The sequence below is a fragment of the Ptiloglossa arizonensis genome, chromosome 14 (assembly GCF_051014685.1).
Source record: "Ptiloglossa arizonensis isolate GNS036 chromosome 14, iyPtiAriz1_principal, whole genome shotgun sequence".
Classification (NCBI taxonomy): Eukaryota; Metazoa; Arthropoda; class Insecta; order Hymenoptera; family Colletidae; genus Ptiloglossa; species Ptiloglossa arizonensis.
The window spans coordinates 4,722,027-4,735,504 of NC_135061.1; the positions used below are offsets into that span (position 1 = coordinate 4,722,027).

General features: G+C 35.2%; 3 protein-coding genes and 1 non-coding gene across 6 annotated transcripts in view; 3 read left to right on the plus strand and 1 right to left on the minus strand.

The window, feature by feature from the left end:
• Positions 1-1,016: 1,016 nt before the first annotated feature.
• Positions 1,017-2,361, plus strand: LOC143154344 (uncharacterized). Of its 2 annotated transcripts, none has more exons than XM_076326400.1 (5): positions 1,017-1,318; positions 1,414-1,627; positions 1,713-1,842; positions 1,913-2,146; positions 2,213-2,361. In XM_076326400.1, exons 1-5 carry the CDS (start codon positions 1,194-1,196, stop codon positions 2,344-2,346), a joined length of 837 nt encoding a protein of 278 aa, XP_076182515.1. In that variant the 5' UTR covers positions 1,017-1,193; the 3' UTR covers positions 2,347-2,361. The 2 variants fall into 2 exon arrangements, with proteins under 2 accessions (XP_076182515.1, XP_076182516.1); XM_076326401.1 differs by having other exon boundaries at positions 1,017-1,298; positions 1,411-1,627.
• A 424-nt stretch (positions 2,362-2,785) lies between these two features.
• On the plus strand, positions 2,786-2,879 carry Trnai-uau (transfer RNA isoleucine (anticodon UAU)). Its single transcript has 2 exons — positions 2,786-2,823; positions 2,844-2,879. It is a non-coding gene; the product is annotated as a tRNA-Ile (tRNA).
• A 152-nt stretch (positions 2,880-3,031) lies between these two features.
• On the minus strand, positions 3,032-4,183 carry Mrps16 (mitochondrial ribosomal protein S16). 2 transcript variants are annotated; one of them, XM_076326221.1, is made up of 3 exons: positions 4,034-4,183; positions 3,799-3,933; positions 3,032-3,479 (listed from the first exon to the last, which is right to left on the minus strand). In XM_076326221.1, exons 2-3 carry the CDS (start codon positions 3,919-3,921, stop codon positions 3,204-3,206), a joined length of 399 nt encoding a protein of 132 aa, XP_076182336.1. In that variant the 5' UTR covers positions 3,922-3,933; positions 4,034-4,183; the 3' UTR covers positions 3,032-3,203. The 2 variants fall into 2 exon arrangements, with proteins under 2 accessions (XP_076182336.1, XP_076182335.1); XM_076326220.1 differs by lacking the exon at positions 4,034-4,183 and having other exon boundaries at positions 3,799-4,027.
• A 541-nt stretch (positions 4,184-4,724) lies between these two features.
• The window catches only part of LOC143154320 (uncharacterized), a 38,168-nt gene continuing 29,414 nt past the window's right edge, over positions 4,725-13,478 (plus strand). The window contains exons 1-2 of the mRNA XM_076326327.1: positions 4,725-5,394; positions 6,083-6,130. Of these exons, the coding sequence (XP_076182442.1) occupies positions 5,113-5,394; positions 6,083-6,130 (330 nt within the window). The 5' untranslated portion in view covers positions 4,725-5,112. The remainder of the gene's footprint in view (positions 5,395-6,082; positions 6,131-13,478) is intronic.

Here is a 13,478-nt window from a genome sequence, read left to right on the forward strand (position 1 = left end):
CTCATCCATGCAAATTGGAGAAGAACATAAAGGAATTAAATAAAACTAATGTTTTTATGATGTAGTATTTTAAATAATTTTTCATGTAAATATTTTTGTAAGTAATAAGAATTCATTTGTTTATATATTTGTTATTATTCTTTGCATCCTTTTTTATTACTATTACAGTTATAAGTTTAGTTTTGCGTCAATTATTTCTACTGATGAAAATAGATCCAATGTTGCACGATTTGTAATAATTTCCTAATACCAAATGTATAGAAATATAATTAATTCATATTTCACTTATATATTTTGAAACAAAATTATAATAAGCATTTTACATTAATAAATCTTAATTTTCCCGATATAAAAATTTAAATTCATGATGAAAGTAACTACATCTTTTTTTTCTACTATAGTCATTCGTTAGAGACACTTCAAAAACCTTCCACGTAGAATTACATTTTTTTGGTATTGCCTTCTTACTGCTATTCACTTCTTTTAACCCTTTACACTCGAGGCTTCTTTGCTACCAGAAATCGACGCCTCGAGAAAATCCTTTAAGTCGTAAAATTAATCTGGAATGGAACATTTTTATATACTTCGCATACATGCATTTAGACTCTACAAAAACGTAATATTTAAATTCCAATTTGAATACCAAGCTACGAAGTTTTTCCGGATCGAAAATAGTACACAGAATTAGGTGGCGACCGAGAATCTCCTCGAGTCCAAAGGGTTAATACATTTTCTAACATTTCGATCATTTTAAAAACTTTTTTTCTAATTAAAAAGAAACAGGCGATTTCCCACTAAATTTCAGTTATATGAGTGTAAGAGTTACATTACCTTTACATCTTACTTAATTGTATATTTAAATTTAAACGGGAAAAACGTTTGTAACAGCTGACGCTTTTGCTATTCTATTTCAATGAAATAAGTGTTTGTAAGCGCGGGGTAGACGTAATAGTGACGTCATTATGGTCTTTAAACGCTCACAGCGCCACTGTGAACGAAGAAAACAATATTTATAAATGGGTTAGCGCCTAAACCACAGAGCAATATAATTAGTTTAAATGAAACGCACATTAAGAATTGCCAAGAGTACACTATTCGATACGTACATCATTTTATTGTAGTAGTACACAAAATAAAACTATTGATTTGAAAACTAAAAGGAAACTTACAAAGTACTCTATTTCAAGATAACAATGGAAGATCAAGAATTGATTAAATTGAAAAATTTAAGAGCAAAGTTATTTGAAAAAGCAAAGAATCTAAATGCAAAATTAAAACAGCAAGAAGTAAAAGATGATCAGGAATGTGTTACTTTAAAGTTGTATTATATTCGTTTTTGTTTATTTTTATTTAATTTAGTCTGGTATAGTTATAAATAATGTAGAAAAATTTCATTTATTATCTTCATTACAGAATATCATGTCCTACAAACAGTAAATTCAATGAATTAGAAACAAAATTATTTAGTCAAGACAAAGAAAAACTGTGTGAGATTACTCGGCAAATCACCGGTGTAACATTCAAAAATATAGATAAAAATTGGTTAGAAGAATGCATTTATCAGTATAGAACTGATTTAGAAATAGCTGATCTTCGAATTTTTGTGGAGCTAACAGTAAAGTTAGAGGTATCTCTAAAAAATAAAGTAAAATTAAGTATTTGAGGTAAATATGTATTATACGTTAATTTTTCATTATGCCTTCCTTTTTCAGGGAGAAAAAGAATTTGAAATTTATGACATAAAATGTCATTTATTAGAAATGAACAAATCTTACGTACTAGAGATTATGCCGTGGATGAAAAATATTTGTAGGATGAAAAATTTTTCACTTCTAATATCTGGTAACTTACAACTTTTATAATTTGTTTATCTACTAAATGTAAGATAATTTATCAAACGTTTATTCTTTAGCATTTTCACAATATAACAAGGAAAATATTTTACGAACAGAAATATTAAATGAAACTAATTTTAAACAATATGTGAAATATGAAAATTGTACAAATAAAAATGGTGGAATTTTAATATCCGTACATTCATCCAAAAGTGAGCAAAAAATTTATATGTACATAAACTGGTCATTATATTTTTTAAAACGTACTTGGCAGATTGGTCACATGTTTAACATGGAGACTACAGATGAAGGTAATAAACATAACGATAGTAGTACTTTACATGTAATAGAAAATCTCAGTTCTCTATTGTTTTTAGGATTTGCAAAAGAAAACTATGATTTATTAAATAATTTTACCAAAGAAGACCTTGAAGAAGAGAGTCTTAAAGATCTTTGGAAGAAAATGATTTGTGCTCTTGATCAATATGAAAAAAAGGAGTCAGAAATATAAAAGAATGTAAAATTTCTTTAGTATATTATTATTGTTGAAAATCAATTATATAAAATTCAAGTATTTAAAAATATACATTTATAATCATAAAGAAAGATTAATAAAAATTTATTTTATATAGATACACATATGTGTAGCATTTTGGTTACTACTATGTATATACAATTTGAAAATACAGAGAAGTATATTTACACTTGATGTGACAAGTGGTAAAGGTGTTGTTTATTTAAAATTAACAATATTTTTAATATTTAAGAATAAGACACCTGCAATATCATAGGTTATGTTTAGAAGCATAAAATTCAACAAAATCACATTGTTGGTTTTGTATTATTTCTTTAAGGACATACTAAAATATATTTTAGCGTAATTAACTGTATAAAAAAATTTTTTTTATGCGCAGACTTCTATACTTGAATAAGAAACAGGAGAGTACAACTCCCCAGTGGCGCAATCGGTTAGCGCACGGTACTTATAAGACAGTATAACTGTGAGCAATGCCGGGGTTGTGAGTTCGAGCCTCACCTGGGGAATATTTTTTTCACTTTTTCGTACAAATATTTCCATCATTTCATAATCGACATTATTTAAAAATTTAATAACAGAGTGTATAAAATTAACATTACCAAAATTTATTTAGATAAAGTGCATTTAATTTAAGAGGATATAAATTAAATTTTAAAAATTACATTTCAATTGAACATTTTATTCTTTCCTATTCCATTATAAGTAACAAACCATAATTTCTTATTAATATAGTATAAAAACAATTTGTTTTTTTTTTCTTACAATTTTATTTGTACATGCATATTATTTACAACCTAAATACGAAACAAAAAGGAAAGGGGATATAAATATTAGCCTGTAGACTCTGCCTGTGAAGTATTATTTGCAGCAGCTTCTTTAGCCGTTCTTCGATTTCTCCATGCCATCATCTCTGTCCTTGGATGTATCGGAAGGAAACCAGCAATTCCCAAGAGTTCAGCAACTGGTTTTGAAATGTCTGCACCACATCCCATCCAATATTGTACACGTTCGAAATTTAGGGCAAGTAATTTTTCATTGAATTTATTTGGCAAAGGATCAAAACTGCCCAATTGCTCTATCGGAGGTTTACGTTGCTCAAGTTTCCTCTAAATCGAAACCATTTAATTTTTTATTTGTACACATTATTATTCTTTTAATAAGGTTAATAAAGAAGTTTTATTGCATTAATATTAACATTAATAACATTAATTCTGGTTACTAGGATTTACATAGAAGTTTTCATACTGTTTATCTAATAAAAGATGTTATAATACCAAAAATGTATGAGGAGAAAATAAATAAACAGTATAGTTGTCCATATGGATAAACAACACTAATATTCTTAGGTAAGCAATTGTTTTTAAAATCCTACAAAGATTACGATTATTTTGACAGGTATTGAGCATCTAAAGAATAAGAACTTACACCTATTACTACAATATGGAAGAATGGTCGATTTGCGCATCCATAACGGACGAATCGTATCATATTTCGGAAATGTGTTACTTGACCCGTTCCGGAAGCTGGGTGTAATGGTAATCGTGGCATTTTTTCAAATATCTTTAAATTATTGTATATAGTTACTCCTTCACTTGTAGATTGAGGTTATGTTCAAAAGATTATTCGTTAGAATAAATATGTGTTAACGAATGTCACTTACTTAATGAATTTTCTACTATAAAACGATAAAATTGTAATGTATTTAACACGTCTCAAATAATATATATACAATATAAAATATTATTAATTCGGTTGCGAAAAACCTGTACTACAAAAATATTAGTAGCTGTTACGCTCTTACAATATACAATCAAAAATATAATCACGGTATACATGTAGAGTAAAAACTGCATGGCAAGTTAGTGGAATACATTTTAACGCCATCTCTTGACGAAGTAAACGAAACAATTATTTTGCGTTTAGATATTATTTTATACTTTAACAAATGTTTATTACTTCTAAATAATTTACGAAATTATTTAAAAATATGTTGAGACACTCCTTCAAACGCATAGAATTAGAAGGGAGTTATAAAATATATGTAATATTATATATTGCTGTTATCCGTAGCAATCATTTAAACGCGTTATGGCAAGAACGTATGTATTTTCATCTGCATAATACTTTTATAGGAAGAATTATAAAGTCACGAAAATCGCGAATTCCTCGAATATAATCCACGAATCAAGGATTAGTTTGTAAAATGGCGCATGTGCAATACGCGATTTTCTATGGTTGCTTCCAGTATTTTGTCGAGCGAAGATCTCAGGTCTCGGGCTTCGGTTCACCTAGCGGAGCGGTGCTCGTTGTCAGTTTGACACGCAGTAGCGTGCCGTGTGTCTTAGCGCGTGTTGTGTTACGAACTTCTCGTCGCATCAACGTTTTCTCGTATAGCGAAATCGATTCGATCAACAGAACCTAATGAATTCCACGAATACAACACGTAATTTTGTGCTCGACGGAATTTCTATTCGTTGATGTCGGTATGTACTGCGATAGATTTCTGGAAAACAAGTGAAAACTGTGAGAATAACAAAGATTGCAAAACCGTTTCGCACCACGGTTATCGGTTAACGACGTTGTCCTTTGAAGTTTCCGCGGGATGCACGAAATCGAGCTTTTTTCTTTGTCGTTATTTAGTTTTCGGGTTGGACACCTGGAAAGGTTTTAACCTTGATTCGGGCTAGAAAAACGGGCTCCTTTGTGAACGATCACGAACAGATTCTTTGACGAAGAATCATGGGTGATGCTCCAAAAGTGGAATTTGCTCTTGGTAGCGAAGTGTCACTGGAACACTTCTTCAAAAGCAGCTTCGCGCGTTCCTTCGTAACCAATTGCCGTGACGCGAAGTCGTTGGATTACGAGTTTCTCGACAACACTATCGCCGAGGAAACGGAATCAAACGGTAACGTCGGCAACAACAACAACTTCTTCTCACTCGTAAATTTTGGAAGCGTAACGACGATCCCAGACAACCGCGTTTCCGGCATGGACAACACGAACTTTTGGAAAACGAAAGAGGTAAATACAATATTTTGTTCGAACGCGAACGTCTTCGGTTGTGTATTTACAATTTAGTAACTACAAGCGGGTCTTCCAGCTCTTTATACTGTAGTGTGTACATTAAAATGTCATTGTTCATATCGTCTATACGTATGTAGACAAAACAAGAAGTTTCCGGATAACCTATTATTCTTCCGAGAGTATTTTGTTCGAAATTGAACTATCTTAAACAGATTACATAATATATTGTTTCCGTGTATATTGTATATAATAATTATATACAACGATAGTACGATATATACTTTAAAAGTTGCTTAATTGCGTACACTTTTCATCGGTATTATTGTTTATTTTGGTGCTACTTTCGAGACTTTGTTTCTCCCTTTGACCTGTCACATTGAAAGATATGAATTTCCATATACATTTTCGTAACTGTTGGAAATTTAATTCACAAAGATTCAAGCTTCAGATTTGGAATCGAACCTATGCAGTTTTCATTTAATGGTATTTGCTGAAAACGTAGAATTTCGTGAATCCCGTTCTTAACGGGATCTCTTTTTTTGTCAGTTTACAAGTGTATCAACGTTCATTCGAAATAAAACCTTGTGTATATAGAAGGGAAAAAACAATCTCGCTTAAAGAAGCACATTTCCGTGAAACCTCGTTGACACATTCGGTGATACATATTCCGTTTCTTTTTCTACAGGCGGTTCAATCTCCCACGGACGTTAACGAATTGGGGAAACTACGAAAAGTAAGTCCACCATTATTTCGCTAATAATTTTCGACCATTCGACAGGGCGATTCGTATGGAAACATTGCGCATACCCGTTATAGAACGGACATTCCTTAGATGTTTCACGGTATATCCACGGTGTCGAGAAGTGGAGAACGATTAAACGGGATTTAAATAAGTAGACTTTAGTTTTTTTGTTGACGCATGCGCGGTAAATCGGTTAGGATTAGCGCCGCGTTTCGGCAGCACCGCGACCACGGTTTTTCTCTCCGGTAGACACCGATTCTTTGTTTCGCGCGATGGATTTACGTAAAATAATACGAAATCGTGCATCGAACTTCGCTTCGAAGCCAAGAATCGGAATCACGGAAACGATACCGGCGCGGTAATAACTGAAAATAACCAACCGGACTGTTGGCTGCCGGAACGTTTCGCGACCGAGCGGCACTCGGGTCAGTTCAGTTATTTTGACACTTGTCTGTTGCGTCCGTTGTCCGAATTTTCCAAGAAACTCGGAACTCTTGCGCCCGTTTATTATCGTCGTTATCCCTCGCCGGGCTTACATAATCTTGGAAATTCTGTTGACCCGGTTCGATCGCGGCAAAAACTCTTCCAGCTCTGAAATTCCATCCGTATACAAGGTGTCGCTGAAGTAAATTGCCAATCTTTCGGAACTTGTTCCGCTCGCTTCGTTTCCGAGTTACGAACACTTTTCATCGGCCGGCAGAGTTTTACAACACGCGTGCAAACTTTACGTGCGTTTCATCTTGGCACGTTGAATGAAACTTTCTTTTATATTATACGAACGGGCTTGTACGATCGCAACAAGTACTGTTATCGTTTCTTAGCAACGCGACCAAAATAACAGTACCCGTATCTTAGCAACCGTATCAGGGGCACTCTTGCCAACCCTTTACCGCGGACAGATATTTCTTCGCTCCCCAAAGTGACTCGTATACGCTTCCAAAATTTCACCGTTTACTTTCAGTAAACAGTCCACGTAGTTTCTCGACTATTACCCGAACGAGGCGGGTAAGATCCCTTAGATCCCACTCGAATGGACAAACGGTACTACTTTCCGAAATAGATAAATAAACAAACGAAAATTGCCGAGTTACTTCTATCCAGGCGGGATTTCGTTTTCGATAAAAACGACTTTCAACATCGTTCGAGGTAACGGGCCTCGTCTTACGTCGTTGTTATATGTATAGAATGTATAGAAAAACTTGGGTTGGTGGAATCCACGAAACCGTAACTCGATTCTCAATTATATTTTTCTTTCCTATTTCGCTGGTCCGCCGAGTGTTGAAAACGACATTTCCATAGTAACGAACATTTTTTCGTACAGCTCGAATAACATACGTATCTACGTACGTATGTATCTACGTTGTATGCGCGAAATCGTAAACGTAACTGAATACAGGGTACTACTTGGACTCGGTCGCAATAATTAATACAGAACACCGTACAAACTTTCAATATTAAAAATCTATAACGTTTTTACCGTTGCATGGTTATTCAACTTAACAGTAATATTTCTTTTTCAATTAGTCGTTTAGCTGCAACTAAATAGTATGATTAGAAATAGGTATGGTTTCAAAGTCGATTGTAAACCGAGGCGAGTATACTTAAAAATTATCTGACGATGCAAATAATCAATGAATTCGTCTTTTCGTATATATAATGTATATATAGTTACTCGCAACTTTCTTTTATCCTACTATCACAATTTCATTCTTTACTCCCTCTTTTGGTTTTAAATTTCCCGCTCGATGAAAACTCGCAAGTAGAACCAAAACATTGAAATTAATAACTCGTTTTGCGACTAGGTGAAATTGTTTGTTACCAGTAACGATAAGAAAACTGTACCGACGTTTTCACTCGTTTAGGGTACCGTTTGGTCGATCTTTCGTTGTAAATCGAACAATCTTTCCGCGTCGTATTAGACGTTATTATTTGCAGAACTGTATCCGAATTAAAGTTAATATTCTGATGGTCAGAAAGTTAAATAGTTGAAGAAGTCGACTAATAAGAACGTGTCCCGACCGGAATTCTTTTATTTTTGTTTTTCTTCAATGTTACAACACGCGAACTTGGAGCTCTCGGTGATTTCAACGCCTGGCGCTTTGCGACTCGGTTATTAAAGTTTCCAGAAAATGTTGCATCGGTTGTTCAAACGGACACGAACGACAATTCTTCGACTACTATTATCAGAGCTCTAGCTTTACGTGGAAGTAAAGTTTGTCAAGGGAATTATAAGAAGAAAGAGAAAAATTAACATTAAGAAAGATAATACAGTCACGATTATCCTACAAGGCGACTCAAATGTTTCATACTGTACAAACCTATGCAAGAAAACCAGTGTAAATTGAATAGTTATTCAGTCGACTCTAGTAACCTCTTTCTTTTTTAAAAATATTTATTCGTTACTCTGAAAAGCGACTACTCTTATCAGAGCTCTAATTTTACGCGGAAGTAAAGTTTGTTAAGGGAATTACAAGAAGAAAGAGAAAAATTAACATTAAGAAAGATAATAAAGTCACGATTATCGTACAAGGCACAATATGGACGATAATTACAGTATGGACACTAATGTTCCATACTGTACAAATCTATGAAAGAAAACCAGTGTAAATTGAATAGTTTTGCAATCGACTCGAGTAATCTCTCTTTGTTAAAAATATTTATTCGTCACCTTTTCTACCAATTTTTCTTTACATCGTTTTCGACGATACACAATTATTTAGAAACGAATTCAATCGAATTTTCTTTAATCGAAACGATATTAAAGAATTGTACAAGGCAACACAAATATTCCATACTGTACAAACCTATGAAAGAAAACCAGTGTAAATTGAACAGTTTTTCAATCGACTCGAGTAATCTTTCTTTTTTAAAAATATTCATTCGTCACCTTTTCTACCAATTTTTCTTTACAACGTTCTCGACGATACAGAATTATTTAGAAACTCAATTCAATCGAATTTTCTTTAATCGACTCGATATTAAAGAATTGAGGGTTAGTCCCTTTTAACTCTCATGGTATCGTTTCGGTGCAGCTTCCTAGCTATCCTCGACGAGGCGAGCAGCAAGTGCAATGAATGCAATTGCATAGAATATCGTACGAATTGATACACGCGCAATGCGTTATCTACTGTCCGCCTGACGAACTTGAATTTTCTTCTATAAAATTCGAAAATTTCAAGATGGTACCGAAACGTTCGTACCGTTTCCTAACATCGACGCGTTGGTCAATGGACATTCTATTGTATTAGGTTTTATGGCCGAAACGTTGGACGATTCCGAGTACCAGTTACCGTAGCAGGTGTATTCGTTTAAGCAAGCGTTCATCGGGTAGGTTTCGTTGAGCGGAAGTTCGCTCGAGCCCCTTCCGTAATTATCAGTCGAGAGATACCACTCGCTGCCAGCTTTGTGCGTTTTGTCCGCTCTTGCGTACACGCACACGTGTGCGTATATATATATACATATATGTATATGTACGTACGTACGTATGTACGTACGTGTGCACGTCGCGCGTTCGCAACGAAGCCACCGGTTGTGACCTGAACGTGTTGTTGTTCTTTTTTATTGTGACGCCGTCATCCTGCTCTTTTTCGATGCGTCGTGACCAACAGGATGTCGGTGCACAAGCGTACACCGACCGAAATTACTCGCTCACTTCCTCTTCTCGCGAAATCCCTTTTTAAACTCGCAACAAAGACGACTGGTACGAAACTACTGGCAATTTTCTACCGAGAATCGGTGTCGTTTCATCGACTCGTGTGCCAGATGCCCGAAGGTCACCGAACAAAGGGTGAGGAGATAGTCCAAACGGTGGATCCACGGAAACAATTAACTCTTATTCTGAAAAAATTCTACCAGAACGTACTTACGTCGATTACTCGGAGAATTAAGAATAATTTCTACTTTAGAGCACTCGATTCCAAATTTTACGATCAAAGTTCTCTGGGAACATTACTCGTGTGTTCAGTTCGATGCAAAATATTAGGTCGTCCCATAAGCAATGTCGTTTTTTGACTGTGAACAAAATTAACACTTACATTTTTAATCATTCGATGACCTTTCTCATCTATCGGTCAACTTTCTTATTCCATTTTCGAAAAATTTTTGGCATTTCGAATCACGCTGTTGGTCGAGCGGATCTCGGTTCTTCGGAAAGCTCAAAATCACCTCTTCGAAATTTGGAGAACCATCTTGGAACACTTTCTCGAATTCAAAGCACGTTCACCGTACACTTCGCAAATGTTTTTCACCGTGTCTGTATTTGTACTACCTTTTTTCAATTCGTATAGCGTACAATGCCGCGAACGAAGTTCGTACACGGTTGTTTAAAAATTTTTTTCAAGCGAAAAATGTCGATCGAACTGCATCGAACGCAATTGATAAACCGTCGATAGAACACTCTTTAAGTTACATAGAAAGAAGTTTGTATAAACACATCGCTGAGATGCGATTCAAGACCTTGTTTAAAATACGATACGAAACAACATTACTTATGGGATTACCTAATATATACAATGTAATAAGAGTAATTAAGAGTTTTGGAAGGTATTGATCGGGAAAGGGAACTTGGAGGAAGAAACGGTTAAATTTTAAAAAATTTCAAGCGATTCGTGATACGTTTATTGTGCGAAACGCTTTACACAGAACTCGAACGACGAATCGTAGAGGATTTCGCTCGACGTACTCGTAGAAAGCTAACGTTTCACGAGTTCAAAGTGCAATGCAACTAATTTTCCTTTCCAGTCCAGTTATTGTATCGGCGACCATTGTTCGCGTTTTGACCTGAAACGCGTTCATATTTTTCTTGCCTTACGAGTGCACCTCTGGCACGGTAAAGGACACCAACCGTCCAAAGGAAATTACTCGAATCGTTTTATCGTTCACTATCGTAGCGAATGTTTCAGAAGCGTACAGTGGTACACTACTTCAAACACCTGCTATCACAAACTCAATCAAAAATTTGTTTCGCTGCAATACACTTGCAGACACAGCGTTCACACACGCTGGGCATCCACATTCGAAACAACGTTAGTGGAAATAACGCGTCATCTTACTTTATGAAACAATTTTTGCAATAACAATTCTATATTCGAAAATGAAATACGAATAAAAGCACGGTACAATGATTCGTTAATGATATTTACTCGATATACAGACGAGGTTTTATTCGTTTGTTACGAAAGAAGAGATCGTTTTATAATTTAAAATATAATTACAATTTGAGGAAGAACAGATAGAACGTTGTTTATTTTTTTATTCGTTATTCGATATCTTTTCGTACAAATCGGGATCGTGTCCATATTTGAACCGGTATATTTGGATGACTCGGGAAACATCATTTCAAACACGATGATCGACGATCGTTCGTCGTTGCACCGAAAGCAATTGCATTCCTCGGCAACACCATGCTGATTCTTTGGATGCAAAAACTCTCTGCACATCCACGTTTGATGTCGTCATCGTTACTGAATCATCTTCCGCTTGAAAAAGTACGCCATTACTCGAAAGAGATGATAGTCTGGCAAAGGTATGCGACTGTACGTAGGGTGAATTATCGTTTTAATTATAGAATTATAGTCTTGTATAATGCACCAAAACATTGATTCTCTAACAATTCTCAAACGAAGGGAATAATATGAATGCAAATAAATTCGACACACACACATTTTTAATCTTGATAAACGGTTTACAAATAACAGCAAGCAAGGTAACTAAAATTACGTAATATTTTCTGAAACATCTTAATACATAGTTGGTGTAATTTTGATAAAGTGTCGATAGATTCGTTGGTTTCATCGTTGTCAGTGTTGAGAGTGTTGACGAAAATACAAAGTAGGGAAGTGAATTGTCTAAACTTTTATTTACACGTCTTTAAGAGATACCCGAAACACGTGTAAACAAATCGTTTTAATTATAGAATTATAGTCTTGTATAATGCACCAAGACATTGATTCTCTAACAATTCTCAAACGAAGGGAATAATATGAATGCAAATAAATTCGACACACACACATTTTTAATCTTGATAAACGGTTTACAAATAACAGCAAGCAAGGTAACTAAAATTACGTAATATTTTCTGAAACATCTTAATACATAGTTGGTGTAATTTTGATAAAGTGAAGATAGATTCGTTGGTTTCATCGTTGTCAGTGTTGAGAGTGTTGACGAAAATACAAAGTAGGGAAGTGAACCGTCTAAACTTTTATTTACACTTCTTTAAGAGATACCCGAAACACGTGTAAACAAATTGTGACTCCCCTTCTGAAAATGTAGATCAACGTTCTCCGGAAGCTCCGCACGACGAAGTAACAGATTCGACCTCGTTCGTTGAATCAGAGGTATATTAAGAAAAGTATTTTCGCAAATCTAAACGCGATCTTCCACCAACTATTTTCAGTTGCACGGAAATTAATTCAACGAAAAGGATTCAAATCGTTCATAATTGAAACTAATTCGAACGAGACAGCGTTCGATCTTATTTTTCTCAGAAAAACCTCAACGATCCACGAACTGGGTATCGATGATCGAAGATACCTAGGATGTATGCGATTCGTGGTGAAAAAACTAGAAAAAAAATTCCGTATTTCTAATGCACCGAAACATGAATGTACGAAATATTTTCTGAAACATTCTAATACATAGTTGGTGTAATTTTAATAAAGTGAAGATAGATTCGTAGAAGATAGTACTGGTTCACGAAAATACTATTCCGTGCATTATTCCGTACACCGTGTTTATAAGTTTGTAATTACACTTGGACGTATCGCAACTCTCGAGAGTTTTTAATACGTATCGGTATTAATGGTTAGGTGCGGTGTCGTTGGATCGATTGCTATTTCAAAGATGATTCGATCGAGGAAATGGAAAAATGAATACGTAAGAAGACGAACTGGAGTGTTGTACGAAGCTCGCGATAAATCCAAGGGAACTGGCGGTAGTTTCAGGGGACTGGCAGGCATACCGGAAGAGTTTGATTGATGGTTTGTTCATTAAGTAGCGTGGATAGAAACGGCAGCGGGAAAGGTTACCTAGTTGTCCACGGCTCTGGAATAATGATCGTCCTGGAGGACGAGTCGCAACGAAATTATAATGTGCGCGACAACGATATAAAATGCGTCGTTACGTGCGTGTACACGCGATTATAGACGATCCGTGTTCCTTTCTCAGCGTGTGCAACGCAAGCACGCTTTCGCCTGGCCACAATCGATCTACACGCTGAGAAAATTCCCGTAATCCACGCGCGGCTCGGGCTTCCTAGCGGACCGGTCTAATGTTAAACATATGTAGGTGAAACTGTTCGAAAATAACACGACCGGCTCCGTTTACCACCGATTCGTGG